Source organism: Pezoporus flaviventris, unplaced genomic scaffold (genome assembly GCF_033815535.1).
Source record: "Pezoporus flaviventris isolate CSIRO_AGI_PZ_B2104156 unplaced genomic scaffold, CSIRO_AGI_Pfla_v1 ptg000018l, whole genome shotgun sequence".
Lineage (NCBI taxonomy): Eukaryota > Metazoa > Chordata > Aves > Psittaciformes > Psittacidae > Pezoporus > Pezoporus flaviventris.
Window position 1 is genome coordinate 4,348,156 of NW_026892566.1, and position 26,741 is coordinate 4,374,896.

Below are 26,741 nucleotides of genomic sequence, written 5' to 3' on the forward strand. Positions count from 1 at the left end.
TGAGAGGCCCATGGGGTAGAGCATTTTTGCCAATGCTCTTTTGTGCCGCAGGAAAAGGCACATTGCTCTGTGCTTACAGGAGAGTGGACCCTGCAAGTTAAGTCTCAGTTTCTGGTTTTGCTGTGTGGTCAAAAGCTTCATCAGGGCAAGCCAAATCATCCCCAAACTTGGGGTTCAAATACCTGTTTAGTAAGCATCAGAGGGAAATGTTGTAGTTTTGTGCTTGTGAATCTACCAATTTAATACTATCTGTAACACCTCAGGATGTTTAGCTCTGAGACCTGGCACCAATTACTGATATTCAGGCCCACGTCTTCTTTGTGCCTTTTATATCAGGTTGATTTAAGCTGTCTGTCAAGTAACAGCAAAATAATCAGTTTACAGCTGAGCTGTCCCCCACCTTATCTATGCATCCGTCACCTTTTCCCTTCAAGTGTTTACTCTGATTAGGTCTTTCCTGTTTTTCTCTTGAGTTCTGAATACTTGTATATTTTCCCTATTAGTGCTGATGAATGTTCTTTTCCCACTGACATGTCAGTGTGTATGCTAAACTTCTCTTACATTTCTGTCTTCACTGCAGAAATGACATGAGTATTTCTCAGGTGCAACCCACCATGCAGAGCTAGTACAAGCTAAAGGAACTGGTTCATAAACTTGCAGCTGTTCTCTCTGTTTATAATGTTGAAACCATCCTACCCTGAAAAACAAAACATTTACGAGCCAAACGTAGGTATCTCTAGAAATCATGTCTGTCAGAGTTAATTATCTTGATAGAGGAGGCTGTTTTCTCCAGGCATACTTATATTTACTTGGGATTTGTATGCTCGTTTTGCAAAGCTGTGTACCTCTGTACCTGCTGTGTGAGTGCCCTGCATGATCCTGCCTGGGGTGCCTCCCAGGGTCAAGATAAAGGCACTTCGTGCCAGAATAACCTCTGCCTTTCAGTAAGGAGGAAAGTGACAGCCCAGGTCTGCAGGTTTCAATGTCTTAGCGTAGAAACAGAGGAAATCCTTCACCTAGAGAAAGTTCATTCATCAAGTTCAGTCCGGAGCACAAAACAGAGCCCTACATCCAAATGTAATGCTTCTTGGGTACTGAATGCTCAGCATAACTGCACACGTACACATACCAAATTATCAAACCTGTCCTTATGCCTCTTCACCTCTTAGATTTCCCTTCTTATCTCCACTTTTCATCACCTAAACTGAAGCCTTCTGTGCTGTCCGACAGCTCCTTTGGTTCTTGTTCCCAGCATCTCTGCAGAAGGGTTCATTTACTGCTTCTGCCCCCAGTCCTCTCAGAAACTACTCTGCCCGTTTTGCCTACACTCATGTGGCAACCTGGTTATGTCAAAATCCCAACAAATACACAGACCAAGCTTCCTTTAGCAAGCTGGTGCATATCCTTCCCCTGTATTATTGAACTGTTCTGGTCTGAGTTTTGTGGGACCTGATGTCTCATAGCTACAGACTGTAAAAGAGAAATCTTGTGAGTAGCCTTAAGTATTCCGTAACTTCCCCCACCTTTCCCCTTTGCCCATCATTGCAGAATTCCAAACCCCAGCTGGAAGAAGCCATGAGCATCCTGGCCTAATCTCATGGCTGAGCCTGTTTTGAGCAGTAGGTTGGGCTAGAGACCTCCAAAGATCACTGCCATCCTGAATTATCCTACAAGCCTGTAATCTCAATAACCAAGGGATCAGGGTGCCCCTACCAACAGCAAAATGCTGTCCAAAAGACAGCATCCCTTCTGCTGTTCATGCTTTCTTCTGCCTCATAGGAGGAGAGAACTATTAGCATGAACATGAGGGTTACCTGGCTTATATGGGCAGCTCTTCTCAGCTCCCCTAAAAATCTTATGCCCTAAAAATCAGTTGCTTATGGCAGCCGTCCATTAAAGAAAGCTGCAGGACAGATAGACTAGCAGCAAGGCGGGCTTGGCTTTCAGAATGGTGAAATCTCCCTTCTTTGTTCCTGTGACATTTGGGGAAATACAGTTCTGTATACATCCACTGAAAAAAAACATGCCTGTGCCAAAGCAGCTCCAGACTCCCTGACCCACTTTTTCTCCTTATATAAACAATTTAGCAAATCCCAGTGATCAGATAACAGCTCGGGCTAATAAGCAGCAATACTAGTGGTCTGCTTTACACCACTTCTGCCTCATCTGGATCTCTTGTTTTCATTCTTATTTTTTTCCCAACAGCACTCCAGACATTGTAGTTGTTTATTTAACTGGCTCTGTTGTTGTGGCTGTCTTTCAAACCAGCCTGAAATCTGCTAAGAAAGCAGAAACCAGTGAATTATAATGTTTCCTTGCCAGGTGTCAAATGACAATTAAGGCACATCGTTTTTAAACTGTGCTGGAAGAAAAAGACATTATTCAATATTTAACAGGTTTACGCAGGAAGAATGTAGGCACTTTGTATATGTATATACCTGTACATGTGCACTCTTAATGAATTTATTACTGTTTAAATCATCATGTAGTATGGCACTCAAAACAGATGTGATATTAATGAACTTCTTTTATTCAAGCCAAATTTGCATGCCTCTGTTGTATCTTGTTAAAAAAAAAAAACCAAAACATGCACATCTTATCATTTAGCAGTTCTGATAATATGAAGCTCACTAAAAAAATAAAGCATGCAAAACAACCTTCAGTTTGCATTATGATTTTAATTAATATACTACTGGCCCTTATGTAAAAAGGCAGTTCAAAGGAAGTGGTGAAGACTCTAGGACTCGATTTTCCAGTGAGGTCTGTGGTGCCAGGTGTTTTACTGAGGAATGTGTACAATAGCTCAAATGGAAACTGTGCCCTTGAGTATTTCTGTTTCCTTAGTGCCTCAGCAGAATTATCTCAGCATTTAAGCCTAAAGAGTACAGATAAAAATGACATAAAATGACCTAAAAGGTATGAAGCAACTTTCTGCTGATATTAATGATCGGTGTATAACCCCTGTGCTATGTAACAGGTGTATTCTGTCTGAATGATAGTATTTTTCCTGCCATGATTAGGAATTCAGACCCATTCTATACAAGGCCTAGGAGACTCTCAGTCTGTCTGCACTGATTACAGTGGAAAAAAGGGAAATTTACACCTATGGGATGAGTATGTATGCGTTGTTGCAGCATCACGTAGGAAATCCTTATTCCTACCAACTTCACCCATGTCTTTAAATCCTGGCAACTCTGTCTCCATCCCTTTCCTCAGTAGTAAGTTGCTGTTAATACTGCTTCTAAAAGGCACTGAAGAAGGGATTTGGGTTGGGCTGGGGGGGAGGGGACAAAAGACTACCAAGATATCTTGTTGAAATAGTGTCATCTAATGTTCCATCTGCCCAGCTTGTTTTGATGGTGAGGGTAGGATGGCACAAAGGAAACAGAAACGAAGGAAGTGAATCAGGAAGGGAGTACAAAAGAGACATTAACAAGTTAAAGCAACAGAGCAAGTAGCCAGAAAGTGAGAAAGTATAAATCAGATCAATTGCAAGGTGTGAATGCGCAGGTGTATATGTGCGTGCATTAGAAGAAGACTTTCTGTGGAAGACCCAAAAGTTCATGGCAAACCTATGGTTTTGAGCTGGTGCACAAAAAGTTGTGCACTTTTGATTACCCCCAATTACAAGGAGTCTACTTGCTTATTACCTTACTCAACATCAAATTAGTTGCCTCACCCCACCTATACTCAGTTTTTGAACCAACAAAAATAACTAATGTTCAATTCATTCCAAAAAAAAAGGGACTTCCTTTTTCCCCTGTATTTTGCTGTCACTAAGTTCTACGAATTCCCATTTTCCAGCCTTTCTATGATCACACTGAGAGCAAAATGTACCAGGCTACAGAATATGTATGCTGAAAATGCTGCTTAGTGATTCACTTGGGAAGAAAAAAAACATATCAGTAAACCCCAACTCACCCAGCTCCACAATGTAATTGCACCATAATGCATAGTAGAATACTTCAAATATCCTTGTCGACAAGACATAAATGCATGTGTATCTACTAATTGTTCCTAAGCATAGGGAAGGAAAAAAAGCCACCTTCCTGTTGACTTCTAAATTCATGAAGCAGGAGCATGGCAATGGCTGGCTGCAGTGTCAAGTGATTTTTCACTTCAGTAGGTATTAAAAAAAAAAAAAAAGAAAAAAAATCCTGGGAAGAAAAGTCAAGAAGAGACAGTATTCTTTGTAAACTTTCTCCCTGAATCACAACACGAGAGGAGAAATTCATCCTGTATTAATTGTTCCATTTATGCAGAACAAGATATATTGTTCCAAAATAGTCTGCATTTTTCAAGTTTTTCTATTAGTTCTGAGAAAACATCAAAAAAAAAATCATGGCTTGGAGCGGTACTTTCCAACTGTGTGATTCAAAAATCACAGCGATTAAGCTGTTTTAACTTGGAAATGAGGGGGTTGCCTTTAAGAGAGGAAAATGGCAGTTCTACAGCCACCAAGGATTTGCTACTGTTAAGTATTCACATACTTCAGGAGAGCAAGTATGCCTTTTTCCATCTGCAACAACTTGAGGCTGTGACACTTTTGCCTCCCTCTAATGAAAACATTTATCAGCAAGTGCCACACATCTTTCACCCGTGCACTATTAGAAAGCAGGGAAAAACTTCCCAGGTGGGTTCCTTAAGTTAGACTCCTGAATCTATATTTAGATACATGAATTTCACAAGTAACTCAAGCTGTCAACTCTCTGAAAGGAGCAATCCCTGCCTCCCTACTCCCTACCTGCTCACTGTCACCTTCTCCTTGCCCTTTGCATTGTGATAGAACAAGTATTAATGAAGTCCTGTGCTGAGTAGGGCTGGGAAAGAGCAAAAACATGTCACTTAAGACTGATCCTGATCCTCAAGATCCTTCACTTGAAAAGTGGTAGCAGAAAGGCAGTAGCAAGAGCCATAGGTAAGGAAAGTACTGGGTGATGCTAATCTGTTACATTTGAAGAAATACGGTCCAACAAGCTGTGACCAGCTATAACTCTTTCTGTAGACAAAGGAAGTTTCAAGTAACTATCCTTGTTCAAAAGAGTTCATCCTAGCTCATATTACAGTCGGATTTTTTTTATTTTGGGTTGTTTTTTTCCAAAAGTGAGAAAATAAAGATGATGGTATACATAAAATTGAGAAAGAGGGAATATTCCTGCACCTGCATAAGTCAGGTCAGTAAAAGGAGGTTTGAGTTAAAGTAATGGAGAATCTAACCCTGATTAAAGTGTATCTCAAATCACAATCAACACATCTTAAGGAGCAAGTGCCATTAGGTCTCAACTAGAGAAATGGAAATGCTGAATGCTTACTGCATAGGAAAATATGTTTATTTACTAAGCAGCCTGTGTATTTTGTTACCTGAAACCTCTGGGGTTCCCTGTATCATGCAGTAACGTAGAAAGCAGGGGTGGATAACCCAAAGAATGCTTGTGAGGAGCTGGCAACATACTGGTTCAAGAGAAACACCTAACACAACAGGTTGACTGCCAACTGTTTCCAGTTTTATAGTCTGGAATACAGAAGCATTAGAAGACACCTATTCCTCTAATTATTACCACATAATTATGGTTATATCCCATATCGTGATTTATAAAATCAAAGGGCATATCTGAGGGATGTTATGGAAACTGGGATGAAGCAATGTTAAGGCATACTTTTAGTTAATCTGTACATGCTTTTTCAGAAGTGAATAATAAGAGAACTGCTGGTTTTGTTTAAAACAGTTTGTCTGTTTTACAAATAATATACAAATAAGCATATGCCCTGCATGCATTAGGAATGCAGTTGTGAATAACAAGAGTGAAAGTTGTCCCTGATGATATTTGAAATGCTATTTAATGCCCAGGAAACTATGGCTCATTGAAATAATTCTTACATGTTTTATCTTCGTGTGTATGTGCATGTCTGTCTGTCTTCCACAGGCTGGAACAAGAAATACAGAAATTAGAAAGTGAGGAATCCCAAATATCTGCCAAAGAACAAATCATTTTGGAGAAACTAAAGGAGACTGAGAAATCCTTTGACAACTTGCAAAAGGTATAAAAAAAAAAATAAAACGACACTTGGGCACAGATTGAAACCAAGGTAGACTCCTAGCACTGTTTGAAAGCAGCAGGCATAATTCATGCACTTATGGGAAGAATGAGAGCAGGTGTAGAGCATATAGCTCAGGCCAGGAGGAACAAGACTAGGAAAGATATATAGAAGATATACAGAAGAAGAAGATATATAGAAGACTAGGAAAGAAAGAAAACACAGATACCTCATAGGAAAGACTAGGAGGCATGAGATGTATTTTGGTTGGGTTATTTGGATTTTCCTTTCCACTCCGATTTTTTTGAAGTGGCTTTTAATGAATTTTAGAGACTATCTCCCTAGCTTGTCTGCAGGGAAAGAGTGTGAGTTTTTGGCCACACCGAAAGATGTCAGCAAGACCCTAAAAAGGCATATCAAACTTCCCTGATCCCAGTAGCACACAGATAGTGGCATTTGCCACTTCCAACCATTACAGCCTGCAACAAATAGCAGTGTTCTCCTTTTAGTTATGCTACGTCCCTCTCCCTCAGCCCCCAACGGTGCCTGAACCTGAGAAGCTACATCCCCGTTACTTATTTAAAAATTACAAAGCACCATAAAAGCAATCCTAGCTTAAAAATCAAACTTTCATATAAATTATTCCCCAAGTATTATAGGTTTAATCAAATATCTTTTTTTCCCTTCACAGAGTTTCTCACACCAGGATGGTGGTAAGTGCCTTTTTATTATTGTATAGCTTCGGATTTAACAATAATTGTTATTATAGCTTTGTTGCAAAGTTTTACAGATTGGGGGTTCTTCTTTTCATTATATGTTCCTGTTTTATTGCTAGAGCCATTACCTTCTTCTTTGGTATTGCTATAGTGCAAGCAGAAATATTATTATTACGGTGAAATAGTATTCCTTTGGCAGAGCTCCAGCTCTTTTTTTGTGCATACAAGGGGAAAAAGCAGCACAGATGACTTAAAACAGAGATAATAAAACTTCTATGTTATCTTTCACCACATGACAGCCCTGCAGTGCAGACTCCCTTTCACCTCTCTGTGGTCAATCTTCTCCATTGCATGCAATCATGTTCTGTTAATAAGCAGAGTTAATGAGTTAAATAGGAAGTTAAATACAATTTAATGAGTTAAATAGGAAGTTAAATACAATAAGAACTATTCCTAATATACAGGAACAACTGCTTATATCAGATTTCTTCACTGAAGAATTATATTCTTGGCATGATGATTCTTACAGAAGGAAAATGTTGCATAGGTGGATGAGGGCCTAATAATTACTAGTTTATGAACTCTATTACACCATGTGTGATCACTCTAAACATTGAGCTATAAATTTAGGTGTCTGAGTGAGCAAATGAGATGTTTGGTTTCCAGGAAGCTAGAGAGACCGTTGTAGTGCCTCTCCAGGACCTTTAGGACCAAAGAAGGATATCATGCTGATCCATCGGCAGATAAAACTTAAATCCAGATGCTCATTCTCATACACGTCTTTGAACTGATGAGATTCAAACTACTGAGCCCAAGAATAGCTCCTCCAGCTCCTGAGAAAGCCATGCCCAGCTGTATTGGAAGTATTGTTGAAGAGCATGTAGCATGATCCTAACATTAAAGAACTGGATGCAACTGAATGTTAATATGTAGTATATAAACTGACTTGAAGTTGTCTTTTTGAAGTGATTAATATTTCTCAGGAAAAGGGTTTTCTTTTTAAGTCAGAGATGTACTTCAGAAATTTTCACTTCTGCTAACTATAATCTAAGTTTTACATTAAATCCCATTGTCAAAAGAAGAAACAAAGTCTCAGATAAGATGCTCCATGTTCAGAACTTACTCTTCCTTCCTCCTTGAGCATTTGAAATCGGCTATCACAAAGTACATGAAGATCCATAATGGCAAATATTTTATACCTATAAAATAGAGTTTCACCATGGTTGTTGGTAGGTTTCCAAAAGAGGAGTGGTGCCTAGAGGAATTAGCTCCCAAACTGCGCAGGAGCTTTTATGACTCGTGCAAGACATGGTCTGCTCTTTATGCACATTGTGATAAAACAAGAAACCAAAGGAAGCCCCAGCTAGAAAACAGGAAGCAATAGTTTCCTCAAATATATTTTCTTGTAGGAATTTAGTATTTCATTGGGTTCAAAGCCTCACTGTTATCCAGATTTTGCCTACTTCCCGTGGATCTCACCCTCACAGGCTGAGTCAGAAGCAAGGACAGTACATGATTTCTGGAGTGTAACAGAAAACTGCAAAATTAAGCCAAAGAGAAGAGTGTCTCCAGAATAAATGTGCAATCAGAGGGAGCATGGGGCATAACCTAAGTTAACTGGTACCTCTTCTCTTCCAGATCATTTGCCTCATGTCTCTTGTCTCTTTCTCTCGGCAGCTGCTCCCTGTGGGCTGAGGCAGTCCTGGGTCAACCTTTAAGCCATTCTGTACTCTATTCCTCTAGGGATGGTCAAGGCTGCAAGCTGTCCTGTTAGCCCTCCCACTGTGGACATGATGTGACTGTACATCTTCATATGGTGAAAGCTGAACAGGTCCTCTGTTTTCTGCTCTCTGACAACAGTCTGTGAGGGTAGCTGATCACAGCAGGAAGAAAACACACACACAGCTAGCTGCGAGCACTTTGGTACCATAGACTTTTCCTTCCTTCAAAAACATGTAGGACTTGCTTCATTGCAGCAGATCAGCCATCTGTCTGGCAGCCATCTGTAACACATCCTGCAGAGGAAAGTGGCAGGAGCCCTTGGGTAATAGAGGAAGACTGTGTAAAACACTGACACAAACCAACCCCAATCTATTGGACAATTTCTTCAATTGCTTCAGATTGTTGAAAGACTTTGAGTTCCTAAATCTCATGTTAATTTGCTTTGTGTCCAGCCTTCCACTTATTCTAAACAATGATGCCATAGAACACGATTTATCTCCACGTTGCATACCTGTGCCTGGTTTTGTGCCATATATACAGTGATGACGGAGTTTTTGAGTGTGCAGAAAGCACAACTACAAGTTCTTCAGATCCCTGAGGGGTTCAGGCAAAGGCTACAAGGAAAGGGAAGTAGTGGTGTTGAACACCAGTGGCTGATCAAGTGACTCTCTGTGTCCTTCTCACCCTTCCCAGAAAACAGTTGTTTGGCAATGCATACTTCTGAGCTTGCAGTCATCCAGAAACAATAAATGCAAATCCCATGTTTTCCAAGGTATAAACACACTTTGCCTTCATACATCATCACACAGAGAAAGCAGAGCTGAAATGCTGAGGCTGAAGGCTGGTGCCCTCTCACCTGTAGTTGTGCTTCTGCCAGCTCCTTGGTGCCTTTGTCACTGATAAGCTCCCTGTTAAACAAGACCTGAGACGATGCTAGGAATGACATCATCTGTTGCTGCTTAGGTCAAAATTAGTCATTTGGTAGTGTTATGCTTTATGCACATCATGAACAAATGGAGAGAGCTCTTGGTCTGCATGTGTCTATGTTTATGGCTCAATGTAAATATAAACCCAAAGACACATTAAAATCTGATGTAACTCCCTTGGCTGTTGAATTTGCCTCAGGGATAAATTCATCGTTTGCAGTCTTTGGCCATCTATATGCAACCACATGCTACTTCAGCCAATGTACAAAAGCCACAATTACATTAACTCTGCAGTTTGCATAAAACTCTGTTTGAATTTGATGTGTATTAGTGTATATTTAGCAAACATGTGGCTCTGAAAAGATTAAGTTCCCAGCATATTGCTTAGAGACTTCTGATTTTCTCTCCTCTGATCTTGATCAGCTGTGCACCCAACAAAAAATCAGACAAACATGCCCTCAGAGGAGTCAAGTACACATCTTTGCAGAGTGCTTTCCATGTGCCCTGTAAAAATTCATCAGTGATTGTTTTTCAGTTGCAGTGTTTTAAGTAACTCTTTAATTTGGTCTGTATTGATGGCTGCCACAGTTACACCACCTCTGGCCACCTGAGTAAAAAACATTGATCATCACCCTTTGAGTTCAGCCTGTAAGCCTTTCCTACCGATCTCACAGACCACTTATCCAATCAGTAACTTGCCTGTTTGTCCAGGAAAAGGCTGTGGGAAACAGTGTCAAAAGCTCTGCTGAAGTCCAGGTAAACAACATCCACTGATTTCCCCATGTCAACAGAAGATGTTATTCTGTTGTAGAAGGTAATCAGGTTAGTCTGTCATGATTTGCCCTTAGTAAACCCATGCTGGCTTTTCTCAATCACCTGCTTCATTTAGTTTGTAACAGTTTCTAGAAGGACTCATCCATCACTTTCGTATGAGGTGAAGTAAGACCAATGTGCCTCTACTATCCTAGGTCCTCTTTTGCTCCCTTCCTGTAGATGGGTATGACATTTTCCCTCTTCCAGTCATCTTTATCTACATGACTTTCAAAGAGTATAGAAAGTCTCCTTCCAACAATGTCAGCCATTGGAGAGACCTTTACAAGAGGCCACAGACCAGCTCTTTACCCATTAATGGCAGGTCAACATATGAGTTATTGTAGCTACTTGATCTTATCATTTGGGGTCTATGCCAGTAAGGACAGGGGCTCAAAGAAGGTATTGAGAACATCTGCCTTGGCAGCATTGTTAAGGACTTATTTTCTTGTTGTGTTAGCATTGGGCCTGTATCTTCCCTGAGCTTCTGCTAACTGCTCACAAATCTGAAGAACTCTTACTTCTTGTACTTGACATCTTTGGGCAATTTCAGATTTGGCTGAGACCTAGCATTCCCGACTTCATCTCTGCATGCCCTAGCAAGGATCTTGTAGTCCTCAATGGCTATTTGGCTCTCTTTCTATAGTTGGTATGCTGCTTTTTTTTTAGTTTTTTTCCATTTAGTTAGACCTAAAAACTCATTCTTAAGCCAAGGTGGTCTTCCATTCAGCCTTCTTCCTTTCCATTTGTAAAGGATGCACCATTCTTGTGGTTTCAGCAGATACTCTTGAATAACTCCCATCACTGACAGGCTCCTTCACCATCCATAGATGCTTCCCATAGAATCCCTCACAGCTGGGCTCTGAGCATATTGAAGTTGGTGCTTCTAAAATTCAGGGTCTTTGTCCTACTACTGGTCTTCGGTGTGCTCAGCAGGATCTTCAGCTCCGCAGTGCTGTGGTCACTGTATCCATGGCTATCATTGCTATTTATGCTGTTAAGAAAGTCTTCTCAATTTGAGAGCAGTAAATCTATCAATGTGCTGCTCCTAGTTTGCACATCCAGCATCTGTAGCAGGAGGCAGATCTCATGGAACTTCATGGACAACTTGTGTGCCATTTTTTTTCTTTTTCCCCAACAAATGTCTGGGTAACTGAAGCCACCCATGAGGACCAGGTTCTGTTGGCCCAAGACTTCTTTGATCACCCAAAGTAAGGTTTTGTTGGCTTTGTCATCATCACTGGGAGGTATACATGCACTTTAGGTGGCTGAATTTGGGGTTCTTGCCTTTGGAAAGGCTTAGGGAGCATTCCTTATTGCTCTGTTAGCTGCGTTCATCCACCCTGTTGCTTATAGATATACAGGTCAGCTGTGAACTCTACCCCTCAAGTTAGTTATTTAAAGCATGATTCACTAAGTCAGAAACGGGCTATTCAGCTTTTAGCAAAGCTTCTTGCTTAAACCTTCTAGTCTCAGAAACATGGTGAGAGGGTCATAATCTCGGTTGTACCCCTGTGAAGGGCCTTAGGGTTTTACATGTGGAACAGCCCTGCCCTTGGAGCCAGTATTTACAAAAGACCTACCACTGATTTTAGTAGTAGTCAGACTTTTTAAAGACAATCCAGCCCTTTGAAAATGAGCTCATCTGACATTTGGCCACACGCCTCTGTGTGGGATTTATTCTGAGCAGTTCTGAAGGTTTAGTTTTGTGTAAGCACCCTTGAAGGATTATTTTACCCCATATGTTTTCCTAAGCACTTCACTGACAATATGGAAGAGTGCCATAGTCCTAAAACAGTTTGTTGTAAATAGTACAAAAAGCCAGAGAACTTGTTTTATGTCATCCTTAGATATTAATAACTCATCAAAGGTTGAAATGAAGTTATTTAATGCAGTCAGTTCAAATGCTTTAATTTATGTTCTGCCTCGCTTCTCATGAGAACAAATTGCTAATTTGCATCTCACCCACTCCTTATAAAATGGATCTCTTATATCCTTTTTAAAGGTGCTAAATGAAACAGACGTTGTTGCCAGTGAGAAAAAGGGCAATGAGCATGCTCACTTTCTTAGAGGGAGGGAGGGCAAGAAAAGAACTGGCAGAATCAACCAAGCCCCAACTTCTTCTACTCAAATAACCTGTTTTTGACACATGCCGGAAGAAGAAAGTACATGAGAATCCCATGCTCACCCCCCAAACCCCTCTCCCCCAACATAGTGCTTCCTTCTCAGGACAATAATTAGAGGCTGTCAGGAGCCCTGAAGCTGACTTTTTAATATTTTACTCTAAATAACATCAAGAGAAGTTTCTAAACTGAGTCAGTATTAACAACAACTAACACTTACCAAAGTATTGTCTCCTAACACAGGAGGAAAAAAAAAAAAAAATCAAAAACTTTCTAAGATCCACAGACATACATGTACATCGTTAAAATGAGGGTTTCACCATCAAGCTATACAATGGATCTTGCGTACTGCTAGACATCAGCAATTCTGGTGTCCAGGCTGGTCAGCTCAGTTCCCTGTACAGGCACTGGCAAAAACCAAACATTTTCGAGGGTTTGCCTCCTCAGAGCCTCAGGATGAGAACTGTACCCTAACCATGCCTATTTATTCTCATTGGCTTCAAAAGAAGTAAGGATGATTAGTTAAGAGGCACAAGTCTGCACTGATTACAGCCACATGTAGACAGATAAGTTTGTCACTCAAGCTGCTGGATGAGCATGTACGGAAACCAGTGTTTCAGCAGTATGCTCCATGGGATGAATAATCAATAAATTTCTGCTGTTTTCAGAATACAAACTGCCTTCTTATTCTGGCCTAGAAACACAGTCCCTACTTTTTTCTTCTGAGAAATTGCTTCAGTTTTCAATAATGGCCTGCTCATTTGCTGATGATATTTCCCAGAATAACAACATCAAGCATTGTACCAGTTTCTCATCAGACACAAGACACTCCGCAAAAGAAAAAAGCTATTGCTGGCTGTTCCTCAGTCAGCTGTGTCCTAAACAATTATTTCTCCTAGGCTCCACTGTTAAAAATAAAAATTTTTGAGGAAACTATGCATTGAAAATATAAAAGCGCAAGGCTGCCATTTGTCCACTGAAATATGATATATATGGGTGTTATCTATAGGGAACGTGATGAAAGTATCTCCCCTCACCAGATGCAGTCAAGCAGCCTACAGCAGGACATTTCATTTTCTCTCTCCTTTTACCAGTTCACTTTTATGGTCTGGACTGATCTTCTAATCTCAGCTGCTTACAACAAGAGGCACCAAGGAAGGCAGATTCTGCCTCCTACCTTGACACATGGACTAGGCTGCACGAAGGGCTCAGCAACTTAAATTATATATTGTAGCAGCAAAATACCCTTGGAGGAAAAAAGATGCTCTGTTTCACACCAGATAGGATCTTATGTTTGAATAGAAATTAAACCTTTTCCATACAAAAAATGAAAACACTTCCAGTTGATGGGAAAAGCTGTGGGTTTTTGTTTTTCTTTTTGGTTTGGTGCCTAAACATTAAGTCAGTTATTAGCACATCTCTCCTCTGAGATTTTCTTTCAGTTCAGCCACTGAATCCTAGCATAACAGTATATACTATATAGTTATATTTAACCCAGCCACAAAACATCTCCTGGTAAATATTTGTATATTTATTTAATCCCACTTCTAAAGAACATATTTAGCTTATTCAAAACAATCATAAGCTCAAGTGTAAAACAAGTCAGTCCTTTAAGATAGCTTTCTACTAGTCCATGTTTTATGAATGAATAATGGCACTGCAGCACTGGCAGGCACTTAATACCTACTGAAGGTCATAACAGGCAGCCTATCAGTATCTATATGTAACTAATTTCATTATTAACAAGATTTCAGCTTTAAAAACAAAAAGCCAGTGCAAAGTGGACTTTTACCCAATTCAGTCAACACTACCATTTTTAGGCTTTTGTGTGTATTTGAAATGTCACATATTCTGGGTATGACGTTAGGTTTGCTCCTTAACTTCCTCCACTCTTGCTCCCATTTTAAAGGTCATGGACTTCATAAATCCAGAACCTCCTGGCAAATAATTTTATGTGTTCAATTGACATAAGGTTTGAGTCATCTGGACCCATTCCCTCCTGCCTCAGCTAGTCTATTGAACACCAATCACACGACAGTGACTCTGCACTTTGTTTGCTTTGATCCAATTATCTAGTACAAAGCTCCAGTGACTATTGTCAGGGCTGACAACACTGCTGTCTAAGCAGTAAGCCACTGGGGCTCAAAGCACGAATCTAACTGTTTCCTGTTCTCTGACACCAGATGCAGTAAATTACATTTACTCCCAGATCCCTGAACTCCCAACCCTCTATTCACGAACAGCAGAGCCAGTTCCTGGGTGGGACGCAGCAAGCAGAGTAGCTGGTAAGTCTCAAGGAACAAAGTATTATAATACCAGTCCAGTAGCCATGAACTTTATTTGTTATATTACCTTAATGGGTTTGGTGTCCTGATATCATTTAAATGCCAGGAAATGCCACTTGATTTGTATTTTGTAAATAAATCAAGGCTTTTTGAGCAGTAATGAGTACTTTCAAAACAATGTACTACTTTCAAAACAATGAACTACACAGAAGTGGGATAGGAAATGCGTCCAGGTTTTTACATAGAAACATTCAGTTCTTTCCATCTCTTCAGCAGATACAAATATATGGTACCTAGGCCAAGGTTTTGTCTCCTCCATTGTATCCGTGCAGCTCCCATTAAGATGAATGAGAAAAAGAGATACTCACAGGACCCCACATGTGCTTCAAAAGTTTATGTTATTTTATACTTATTTATATGCCATTCTTTCTTATTGGGGAAAAGGTGGGGAGAATTATGGCATGTTTTGTGCTTGGAGTCATACAGAGAAATTTCTAACTTTTTTTGTTTCAGATTCAGTACATGTCTTAAATGTAACAACATGATTGTTAAAAGCTGTATGTTTTTCTTATTTTCAAGATCCTTCTTTTCTAAACAATGTATTCCCTATCTCAAGACCAAATTGTTGGTGGATACTTAAAAGGTGTCCTAAGGATTGGGAAGGATACTTGAAGGATGGGTTAACAAGCATAGCAAAGCTATGTCTGGAGCTAAGACACTGTATACAGCTACAGCATATGTCATTTTGTTCAGAAGTCGTGTCTCAAGCCATTCCAAAAACTTCCTTTCCACCAGTACTTTCCCTAATCTGTCTTAAAAGCAAGCTTTTCCCTGTGTGTTTTGTGCTATTTGTCAACACCAAGAAAACGATTTCTTTCATTCTTCAGATGACACACAAGACTTTTTCACGTAGTCCTTGATAAGAGTATTGTGTGGTGCAATAGGGTAAAGAAAAAACATCAGCATATGTGCCTAAAAGTAGACTGTGAACATCCATCTTAAAACAAGCTCAAAGACTATTGAAATTTTTTTTTCTTTGAAAGAACAGCCTCTGAACCCACAAAACTGGCAGAAGCCAGCTCATTCCATCTGCATGTTGGGATCTTATTGTCATGAAGTACTGCATCATGTTACTTTCTAATAAAAGCTTTTGCAGAAAACTCGTATTTGTGAATACAGACTGTCATCTTCAAGTACTGCTTTCTGTCCCAACTCAAAAACCAGATAGTTTTGTGTTGTATTAATAGAGCACATTTTGCCATAAATAAGCTCTAGTTAAATAAAGACATTTTAGAAATCTACATTAGTTCATTTTTCAGCTACTTTGACAAGCTGGGCTGCTAGGTTTTCCTGCAGAGATTGAACATTATGCATACAGGCAGGTTAGCCAAGTTCAGTTACCCACTTCTCCTATGGCAATGTATTTCCCTATTGAACAGCTTTCTAAAAAACTTGAGCATGCTATGCATTTACTTGCACAAGTAGCTTTAATGTGATGCCTATGCCAGGTGATAAACCACGTTATGCCAATATCTAAAACACTGCTGCTGAAATCATGGTAGAAATGAAAAGAAAATGTTGCTAGTGGAAAAACTTAACCAAATGAGCCAAACATAAGCTGCACAAGGACCATACCATACAAGTTAACTTTCTAGATCAGGTCAGCCAGTAGGATGTCTAATCAGTGCTAGAACTTGTTGGCCAAAGTCTCCCTAGTAGGTAAGATGTTTCTTACCAGTACTCCATGCTATAGATAAAAAGATGTATCTTGCAACTCTTCTGAAACGGATATGGCCAAGCCCACATTATTTAACTATCAGATTTTCCCTGTTTCTGAATTCAGGCCCACTATACAAGCTTTCTTTTAATGCACACTGCCGGAAGAAATTTGTTTTGTCAAAATAGGGGAGGCCTGGCAGATCACACCTTTTTCTGCACTAAGTGCAATAACAAGGCACTCAACTATTTCACAGGAAATTAAGCAGTCTTTACTGAAAAGTCATGCCTCAGATAATACTGTTATTTTTCAAAAAAGAGGAGAAGCACATGATCTCCACAGGGGAGCTCAGGATGCTGCTTCTCATCAAGAAGAAGGTGGGTGGGTCAGTGAGCTGGCAGTGCCTCCTCTGCAGGGCTGTGGTGTTCAGGACAAATAAGGAATGTTTTTGCCTGTTAGAGATGATTTTCTGAACATGCTGTTGCTACCTTATCCTTCATCTCTTCAGTTCAGCTGGCTGTCACTAGAAAACATGCAAAAGTGTCAGCTTTAACCTCTTCACCATAGGCTAGCCAACCTCTATACATACCTCTGCAGTGTTGGAAGTTATTGAACAATATATGCCTGAACAGCAATGTTCAGGGTCCACTTCCCCATGGCTTGGGGTAACAAGCCAGTAAACATAATTCCTCTTCCTTTCCTCATCCCTCTCACCCCTTCCAGAGAAATTGCCCCTAGAAGGGTGCAAATTCCAGGGTGATGGCACCTACATATTTTTGTTTCATTACCTCTGTAAGTAGAATTAAAAGCTTCAGGGCAGAGGTACTTGCACAAGACTTGCAGGGCACTCACCAATTAGCTCCTGGGCAGGAACAGTCCCAAGCAAATGATCCATGCCAGCTGCTCTCTAAGCCACACCATGGCACAGTCTGCCACAGCTCCTCAGAGCAACCTGCTTCAGGGTTTAATTGCTTCCAGCTCTGGAGCAACAGTGTTTTTCCTTATTTCCAACCTAAATTTCTCCTGTTCCAGTCCATGATGGCTGCCGCACACCTTGGAGAAGAGCCCAGCTTTCACCCCTGCAGCCTCCTCCTCCTCCTAGCTGCTTGGCCTGCTCTGGGGCAATCAGGCATGAACGCTTTCAAGAAAACACAGATTCGGAGGGAGATCAGAAAACTGAAATCACAGAATCATAGAATCATAGAACGGTTTGGGTTGGAAGGGACCTTAAAGGGACCTAGTCCCAATCTTCTTGCTATGGACAGGGACACCTCCCTCTAGTCCAGGTTGCTTAAGGGCCTGTCCAACCTGGTCTTGAATATTTCCAGAGATGGGGCAGCCACAGCTTCTCTGGGCAACCTGTGCCAGTGCTTCACCACCCTCACAGTAAAAATTTCTTCATAATGTCTAATCTAAATCTCCCCTCTGTCAGCTAGCCCCGCTTCATTGTGAAAATGGGCAACCTGTGCTCAGGGTCATGACAGCTATGGACACAGCCCATAAACCTTGCAACGCAGTGGTAAAATGTGGTCCTTAGGGATATTTCCCTATCTTGCAATAGCCAAAGTGAGATCCCTGCTTCTACAGCCCACTCCAACCTTCAGCAATGCATCACTCTCAGAGGCAGCAAGGCCCCTTCACCCCGTGGCACCTCTGTCCTCTGCCTCCATGCAGGAGTTTGTATGGTGTTGCAGTTGGCCAAACCAGCCCTGCCAGGGCTGACCAAGGTCTCAGCAGATGCACACAGCACATAGACGGACAGACCCCCTGTTTGGCTGGGCTGCCCACTAGACAGCACACCCAGGGGCCAGAGGAGGCCACCTTGCAGAGGCCAGTATGCACCCAGTTAAGCAGTGCGCAAAGTCTAGAACTATGGGGGGAATCGTGGTGCGCAATCATAATAAACTTCCTTTTGATGATTAAATACTTTGCTTTAAGGATCCAGAAAAGAAAATACTATTCTGTGTGAATAATAAGACTAATGGAATCTATTAATGCAAAAGTAATTTTTAATTCATTTTTTTAAAATACAAGCATACCAAGCTACATTGGTTTTTGAGGCAAGGATATTCTGTACTCAGTTGAAAATAAATCAGGGAAAAAAACCAAGATGTCAGTTTGCAGTGTCCCCAGGTAAGACAAATCACAATTATAAGGTTCATTGGTGGAAACGGTCACCATAAGTTTCACAAACACTTGTCACTGCCTGTGGTAATTTGTAATTATGTGTCTGTGGATGTCTGTCCAGATGCCAGAATGTCTTCATCTGCATATAAGGAATGCTTAAAAACACAACCCTTCTGGAAAGTCTGTGAAACCTTTGCACATTTTTCCTTGAAAAGCTGTCTAGTGAGATGCCACCGCCTCTCAAAATGGGAGTTAGAGCGGTGTAGACTGCCCACCTATTGCTACTGTGTGGTCTCTACAATTTTCATCTTGTTACTGCGTCCTTCTTAACTGATACAATAAAAGCTTCTTTGCTATTCTAAAGCTGCATTCCTCACACACGTTTTCACCTGCTGTTTCATGACGCTTTGAAAATCAGTTTATTATTACTTTTTCCTTCTTCTTTGGCAATGGTGCTTAGTACACCAACTAAACAACGGAGCACTTCTTGGCCATTTTGTACATTCTCTTAACTTGCAAGCAGAAGTCACTGTCACTGTCAATGCCTTGGTGGAAGCTAAGAGAGTTGCACTGCCACGCATCTGAGGGAGAATTTATCCCATTGTGTGTGATTTTGTTTTCCCACCTGTAGAACAGGGTAAACACTGTTTCTTCTCCTCTATAAAATGTTTTGAATGCTTCGGATGGAAGAGTTAAGCAAGAACAACCATTGATAGTAAAACATTCTGGGGGTTAATTTGCAGTAAACAAAACTTGTTACCAGCTAACTTGTCAGTTTGATGGCAGAGAATGAAAAAGAGAATAGTGAGGCTCCTGGAGATGAGCTTCTATCTGAATTTTGAGGCAAGTCCAGAAAGGTTGAGGGCAACCTGCATGCTGTCACCTTCCTTTGTCTAAATTGCACCTAACCCAAGTGCTCTTGGTGCTCCTGATTGATCAGAAACAGCTCCACGCAGATTGAGCTGGAAGACTAGGTCCTGTTTGCCACAGGTATGCTAGCCTCCAGCTGCATAAAAAGCTATAGTATAATAACTGTTTCTGTCCACAGTGTTGCATCCCACCTCTAACGTAGAACGCTTGGCCTTTAGAAGCAGGAGGTAGGAAAAGGGGCACCGTAGTTTTCTTTGTCTGTTTGGCAATTAACCGTTCACTGGCTTTTTTTGTTGTAACATGCACTTCCTCTCTTGTTTTCATTTAAGCTTTGTGCACCATGGAAATTAATGTGGAGAAAGACAAACAGACAGGAGAGACCAAGATTGTCTCTGCTTCACCTATTGGCCCAGATGAGGCCCATCAAAGAGGATTCAAAGTCTATGATGATGGTACCAAGGTAGTCTATGAGGTTCACTCTGGTGGCACAGTGGTAGAAAATGGAGTACATAAATTAAGCTCAAAGGACGTAGATGAACTTATGCAAAAAGCTGGACAATCAAGTGTAAAAGGAGGGTATGAAACAATGACCGTGTCAGACAGAAATGAGGTAGCCGATGGAAACCTTAGCCATATGAAGGAGCAAATGCTCTTCAAGGAGGCAAAGCTGGAAATGATACACAAACCCAGCAAAGGGCACGCTGTGAACCCTCAGACCCAAGACAAACCCTGTGGTGGTGAAGCCCCAGAGGCCAGCACAGACCAGCCAGTGACAATGATATTTATGGGCTACCAGAACATTGATGATGAAGAGGAGACAAAGAAAGTGTTGGGCTATGATGAGACCATCAAGGCAGAGCTAGTCCTGATTGATGAAGATGACGAGAAGTCATTGCGAGAGAAGACAGTGACAGACATCTCCACCATGGATGGGAACGCTGCTGAGCTGGTCTCTGGCAGGCCCCTGTCGGACACGACAGAGCCCTCCTCTCCTGAGGGTAAGGAAGAGAGCCTGCCTTTGGAAGCTGCCCCAGGTACACAAAAGAAAAAGCGCTGTCAATGCTGTATTATCATGTGAACTCCTTCCCCACTCCGGGGAGCTCCTGCTCCGTCACTTACCTAGACCTCACTGTACTTCTAATTGCAATACTGTGAACTGGAAGTGAATGCCTCCATTGCCTTGCAGTTGGGTTGCTTTGCTTTCTAGTTCTTCAGGAAGAGGAGCACACAGTTATTTTTCCAGACTTACTGTTTGGGGTTTGGGAGGGGTGGGAAAAGTTGCTTCTTTTTTTGTTGTTGGCTTTTTTTTTTCCCCTTAATATTGCAGAGTGAGAGATTAATGGGAAATGGAGCAAATGTTTTCATATTTATTTGATTTATATATATATTTTATATATATAATGGAAACACTTTTTACATTTTTTGTTGGATATCTGGCATGCTTGATCAGATTCCTAGGATTCTGTGGGACTCTGAGCTTCACAGCAGCCAGATACAGGAGCCTTAAAAAAAATACTGCTTCTCTTTTTTAAGAAAAATCACATTTAAACTTTATTTTATAGATCCTATTTTTTATTTCTTGGGGGAAGGCTTAGATCATTTTACTGTTTTACTTTGCTAAAACTCAGACTGGTCTTTCCCAAAAAGTTTGCATAGTTGTTTTCTTTTTATAGTAACTTTCCAATTTATTTTGCCATATCAGAAAAAACCATCAGCCATTTTGCTTATTGGTGATACCAAAAATGGACCTTAATTATTCTTTCAAGAAAACATATGAATGATGATTTTGCCTTACATAGATCTTCCAGATTACAGTATTGTATGTGTACTTTATCTCCCCAAATTACAGTTGGAATTAGTTTGACATGGAAAAAATGCAGCTGTCACACTAACTGAAATGGAGTCACTGATCTAATTACTTGCCTTTCAGTAACTCTGCCAATGTTTATACATGAAGTTTTTCCACTGAACTCCAGTAGATGAGAGATACTGCTTTCTGTTTCCTTAGAATATAAATGAACTTCTCTCACAGTCTGACCCTGTTCCCAGTAGATTCAGTTCTGAGATTCTCAGCACTGGAATGGGGGCAGGGCAGGGCCAGAGTTCTATTTTCTCATTCTTAGGGAAGTGTAGCTTCTCATAGAGCATCTCTCCAGTGCATCTACACAATGAAAGGTGATCAGTGTGATCCTGCCCTACTTTCCAGGGTAAAACTCCTGTGGAAGCCCACTGGAGTTTTGTTGGAGCAGCTGTTTCTGGGGATCCTACAGCTGCAAGGCTAACACTTTCAAACACCACTGGTGGTTTTGGATGCTTCATTTTCCCGTGTGTGACACTTCAAAGAGGCCTGATTTCCAAAAAATCTTTCTTCACCTGTGCTCTGAAAATAAGGCCTGTTAAAAACAGCTCAAGGTGTAAGTGTAAAAAGGCAAAGGCATCCAAAATCAGTAGATGTTTCCTTGTTTCTCAGTCCTTTGATTCTTCTAACTACAGTGAAAAAGCAGACAGCTTTTTAGCACAGATATTACGATCCTGATTCTTGTCTCACACTGGTTTTGCTTAAGTGCAGCCTCATTCACTTTGGTGGAGTTAGTCTGGATTTATAACTACAGAAGTGGGATTAAAAATCAGGATTTGTGTTTTCTGATAGTGTTAAAAAGTACCAAATATCATTTTGAAGTGTCTTTGAAACTATCAGACTTCAAACATCAATAACAGCAACTGAAACAGAAAATAAAAAAGGATTAAAAAAAAAGGAAAATAGAAAAAAAAACTCTTTTCAGTCTGAGGTGGTTCCTATGATATCTCTGTTCATTCTTGGATGGTGCTTTTACTGCATTAATTGTTAGTTCAGAGCATCCGATTAAAGAGTTCTTGCTCTGTACTCTTTTCTTTCTGTGCCACTAAAAAGACACTTGTTCATGGTGGTGGTAACGTGAGGCACACTAAAAACATACACACAAAATCATGCAAAGGCAGTTCCTGTGTTAGATTACTCAGCTGTCAGTATGGAGCTGGTCAGTGTAACTTCTTACCACTGCCCAGGTGACAGTCATGAAAAAGAAAAGCAAGCAGATAGTAGGAAAAGACAGCCACATCTATATGACATCTGCAGAAATTTTGCTGGCCTCCATATCACCGCAGTGGCTAGATTTAACAGACTTCTGCACACTCCCCCCACCTCCTCCAGGGGCTTTGGGATGGGAGAAGGACCAAATTCACCCAAAGAAGCTCTGCATATCATCCCTTGACTCAGGCTTAGGTGATTCGGTTTTATCAAAGAGGGGAATGGCCACAGAGCCCCTCATTGTGGCAACAGATCTGGTGGCTGTTTGTTGGAAACTAGCAACCTGTATTTTGGGTTTATTCAGTTGGATTGTATGGGGTTTTTTTTTAATTTTTTCCCCAGAAATCTTGACATTTCTTAAAACAAGACCCTGAATTTTCAACAGGACTGGCAAGGCTGTCCCCAGGCACATTTAGGACCCTAAAGCACTGCAACATAAAGGGTGAAGCTCTTTCCATGTTTCCCCAACCCATGAATGCTGTAGGAGCCAGGCATGCTTTGCAATAGTTCTCTCACTCTGGGGCCTGTTCATCTCATCAGTAATGCTCAAAAACAAATACTTCAGCCATCTCCTCCTGGCCTGGCCGGTCATCTCACTGATTACCACAATTACCACTTTCCTCTCCAGGTGTGATGCCACCTGGCCTCCCAGTGTCTACCCGGCCCAATACTTTTTGCCCTGCTGCTTCTCTCCCATATGCACATTTTTTCTCCAAAGCCTTCTGCTCGGAAAATTCAGGGTGTCATCTCTATCCTAACCAGCTCTGTCCATGCATTTCTTCAGCCATGTGCTTCCTTGTCAGATGACTTTCTGGTTCAGCACTGACTCAGCATTTTGGGGATGACTCCCTCAGTGGCCGGCTCTGGGAGATGCTTGCTGAGGCTGGGACCAGAATGTCTCTGAGACCACTGCACCATCTGAGGCACAATGTGGCAGGGAGATAGTGGCATGCAAGAGTCCAGAAGTGGCCCTTTAGTGGTTAGAAGCAGAGCACAAGCCTTAAACCTTAATACTGTCAAATACCTACTTCTCAGTACTTGTAGCTAACTTTGAGTGCCTAGGAAGGCCGGGTTTTTTTTGTATATTTATATGAACTTCATGGTTAATGGGCCCTGATAGATCCAGAAAAGCTAATGGTTTGCCTGCACAGAGTTTGTCTTTACTGGTCAAAGGCAGTTCCATGTCTGAGGTCAGAAAAAAACACAAAACAGAAACAAATGAGTCTGAACTTAGAGGGCTTTAGCTACACCAGCTGAAACACGCTTACTCCAATCATCCTCCTCCACAAGGACAGGAGCCATGCTTTGACATCAGCTTGTCCCTTCTAGCCATTAGCCTGCAGCCAAATTATGGGGAATTCAGATGTGTTAGCCTAGGTTGATGAATGTAAACTGGTTTTCCAGGGATGCTTTGGGCTTCAAAGGGGTTGGTTTTCCCTTTGCCCTCAGATAGGAAGCTGCCGGTGGAAATTCATGTACAATCAGGCACAAAGGAAGAGGTCTGCTCTGTGGTCAAGCAGAGAGAGATTTTTGTAAGGAACATTAAGGGAGGGTTTTTTTGTATCATTTTAAGCAAAACCCCTGTCTGTTTTACTTACATCATCACATGTACATTCTCAATTTCATTATTAGGGAATACAAAAAAAAGTAGAGACAGAAACTGGTTCAGTGAGAGCATTTTGCCACAAAAAAACTGCTCGCCTTAACTTTTTTTAAGAAAAACAAAAAATCCCTCTTTTCACTGTATCTTTTCCTAGACTGTGAAAAAGTAACCTATGAAACTTTTTTATATTTAATATTTTCTAAGTTTCTATGAACCCACTTTCCACGTTGTCCCTCATTTGCATTCAGGAACTATTTCTTTTGCAAACCACTGCAATTTACATCCATTCCTTCTTTTATTTTATTTTTTTCCTAACAGAAGAAAAATACAAATCAAAAACCACAGCATTATGATTAGTGGCTAGGCAATCTCTTTCAATTACAAGAATATCAATACAGAAAGAAAAGAATTACAGGGTTGTTTTCTTATTTTAATTTCCTGTGGCTGATGTACTGTATGGTATATGTTTACAGAACTCCTCTGTTCTGCCTTTGTGATGTTATCATCTAAATGAATGACAAAGTAGGTATGATGTGCCATTTAACAGTTTGCCTTAGCACTCTTGAGTTTCCTTCTTCTTTTTCTATCTTTCCTTTCCCTATTTTTTTCCAAAACATGCAGGCTGTATTCCAAAGCTGTATAAACACAACATTATCTTACAATCCCCAGCAAAAGAAGTGTGTGCAAGCCCTTCTCCATGAAGCATACCTTTACCAGTGCAATAGAAGACTTCAGCAAACAAAAACACATACACCCAATTCTGCTGTGTGTAGACCTATTTCAGTTAACAGGACTACCTACAGTAAGAATGTGTGTAAATGTCTGCAAGATCAGGGCATGAATGATTAACACAGTGTGTAGTTTGGCTGTTATTTGTGTACCTGTACCTATTCTATGCACTGCTGAGTTTGCCCAGGCTGGTGTAATCCTAGAGGTTAACTCTGAGTATTGTTGCTTCTGCTGAAACAAAACAAAATGGTGCTTAGCACCTGGTAGGATCAGGTCCTGAGTCAGCATTGCTACCACAGCATGAGCAAATATTAAGTGGGACTTCCCAAACAGTTAGTACATTAGTCCCCTGCCACTGTACCCAAGTTCACTACTGATTCTTCATGCTTAAAATTATAGAAGTATAACAAATTAGTCAGAGCAGAAAGATAGCATACAGAGTTGCTAGAGAAATAAAAAGTGTTATATCCTTTGATGTAGCTCAACATCCAAATTGCATACTTGGAAAGTATGTGGGGATATAATAGAAAATGTATTATTTTACATTTGTGTATTTTTTTAAGGAATAAATATTTTTGTAATGAGATACAAACCCTAAACAGGGATTGAGTTTCTGAATATTATCCTTGCCATGACATTGAACCTTTGAACTTTTTCATACATTTATGACAGTGCCCAGCTTCTTGGGATCTTCTGTAGACCTAACCACAATTTTCTTCAGGAATCAGGATCACAACACATTTTAAAGAGTAAAGTTAGAAAAGTAGAATCCAATATACCTGCTATGAACACCATTAAATAAGTAAATGTATTTCACAGAAAGAGTTGGACCTATGCTTTCTATAGCTAAACAAATTTATCTAGAAGACCAACATGGTAGGCAATAGTAGAGAGGTAAGGCTAAATAGGAGAACTATAAGTTTTTTCATTTTGTCATACTTTATCCAATATTAGATTTCAAAATGCAAGAGATGGGCCACTGGAAAGAATAGAATTAAATCATTTAGACAAAGTAGAGTATTTTCCCACAGGCTGAGACGTGGATTCTTTATTTTTTCTGAATTCACTCAGAATCAACCAGTTCTCTCTGTCTATTAGAAAGTTTAGGATTTGCTTCAGATTATGTTTCATGAGCCTTCTGGGCAGCAAGAGTAAACCTGAGTTCTGAGCTTAATCAGGGGTTGCAGGCTATGACAATATCCAACAAAAATGTGGACTGTAATTTTTGTATCTAAAAGAGTAAGATATATGAAAAAGCTGAATTTACTTAGTTTAGAACATAAATGGATTGTCATCCAGTCCAAAGAGAATATAAATTCAACTTGTAATATAGACTTATAATAATAACTTAGCTTGTAAATAGTGACAAGGGTGCATGAAGTTCTTCAAATGTCCCACTTGTATTTAAAATGAAACCATTATAAAATTGAGCTCTTTTCCTCCTGGATTCAAAGAGTCTTATAAAATCTAAGTTTTTTTCCTGTGGTGGTTTCACTCAGGCTGTTCAGTGGATTAAGAATAGGCCGTTTGTTTTAAGGGCAAACTTGTGAAGAATTCTGAGCCCCTTCCTTCAGTTCACCAAAGCTTCTCTTATTTTGAGGGGCTTTGCTGGTTCTCTATTGCAAAGCTTCCCTGCAATTTTTTCTCAAATTCTTCTCAAATGAAGATTTAGGGGTTTGTTTTAAAAATTAAGCTATTCCAGAAATTTAAAAAAGAAAAAAACAAAGAATTTTAATTAATTTTTTAGTACTAGGTGAGTAACTCAAGTCCACCCGTTTGGGTATATTTGTACAGTTTTAACTTGCATTAGTATGTTAGTGATTCATACTGGAATTTAGACCTTGCATATCTTTTGAGTAGGTCTGTAAGACCTAAAGACTTGCCTGTGAGCATAAAATAAGGCACCCAAACAGCACTTCTTAAGTTAATGGGATGACCCAGACAAATGAAATCTAAGCACATGCACAAAAGCCTATAGGGTCTGGTCTTTAAACAATATGCTACAAGCAA

General features: G+C 40.4%; 1 protein-coding gene across 1 annotated transcript in view; it reads left to right on the forward strand.

Annotated features, from left to right (window-relative positions):
- LOC133270147 (PALM2-AKAP2 fusion protein-like) overlaps positions 1-26,741 on the forward strand; it is a 266,818-nt gene that overhangs the window by 103,946 nt on the left and 136,131 nt on the right. Inside the window, 4 exon segments of the mRNA XM_061455090.1 lie at positions 5,925-6,039; positions 6,728-6,749; positions 14,517-14,618; positions 19,662-20,366. Coding sequence (XP_061311074.1) covers positions 5,925-6,039; positions 6,728-6,749; positions 14,517-14,618; positions 19,662-20,366 — 944 coding nt within the window.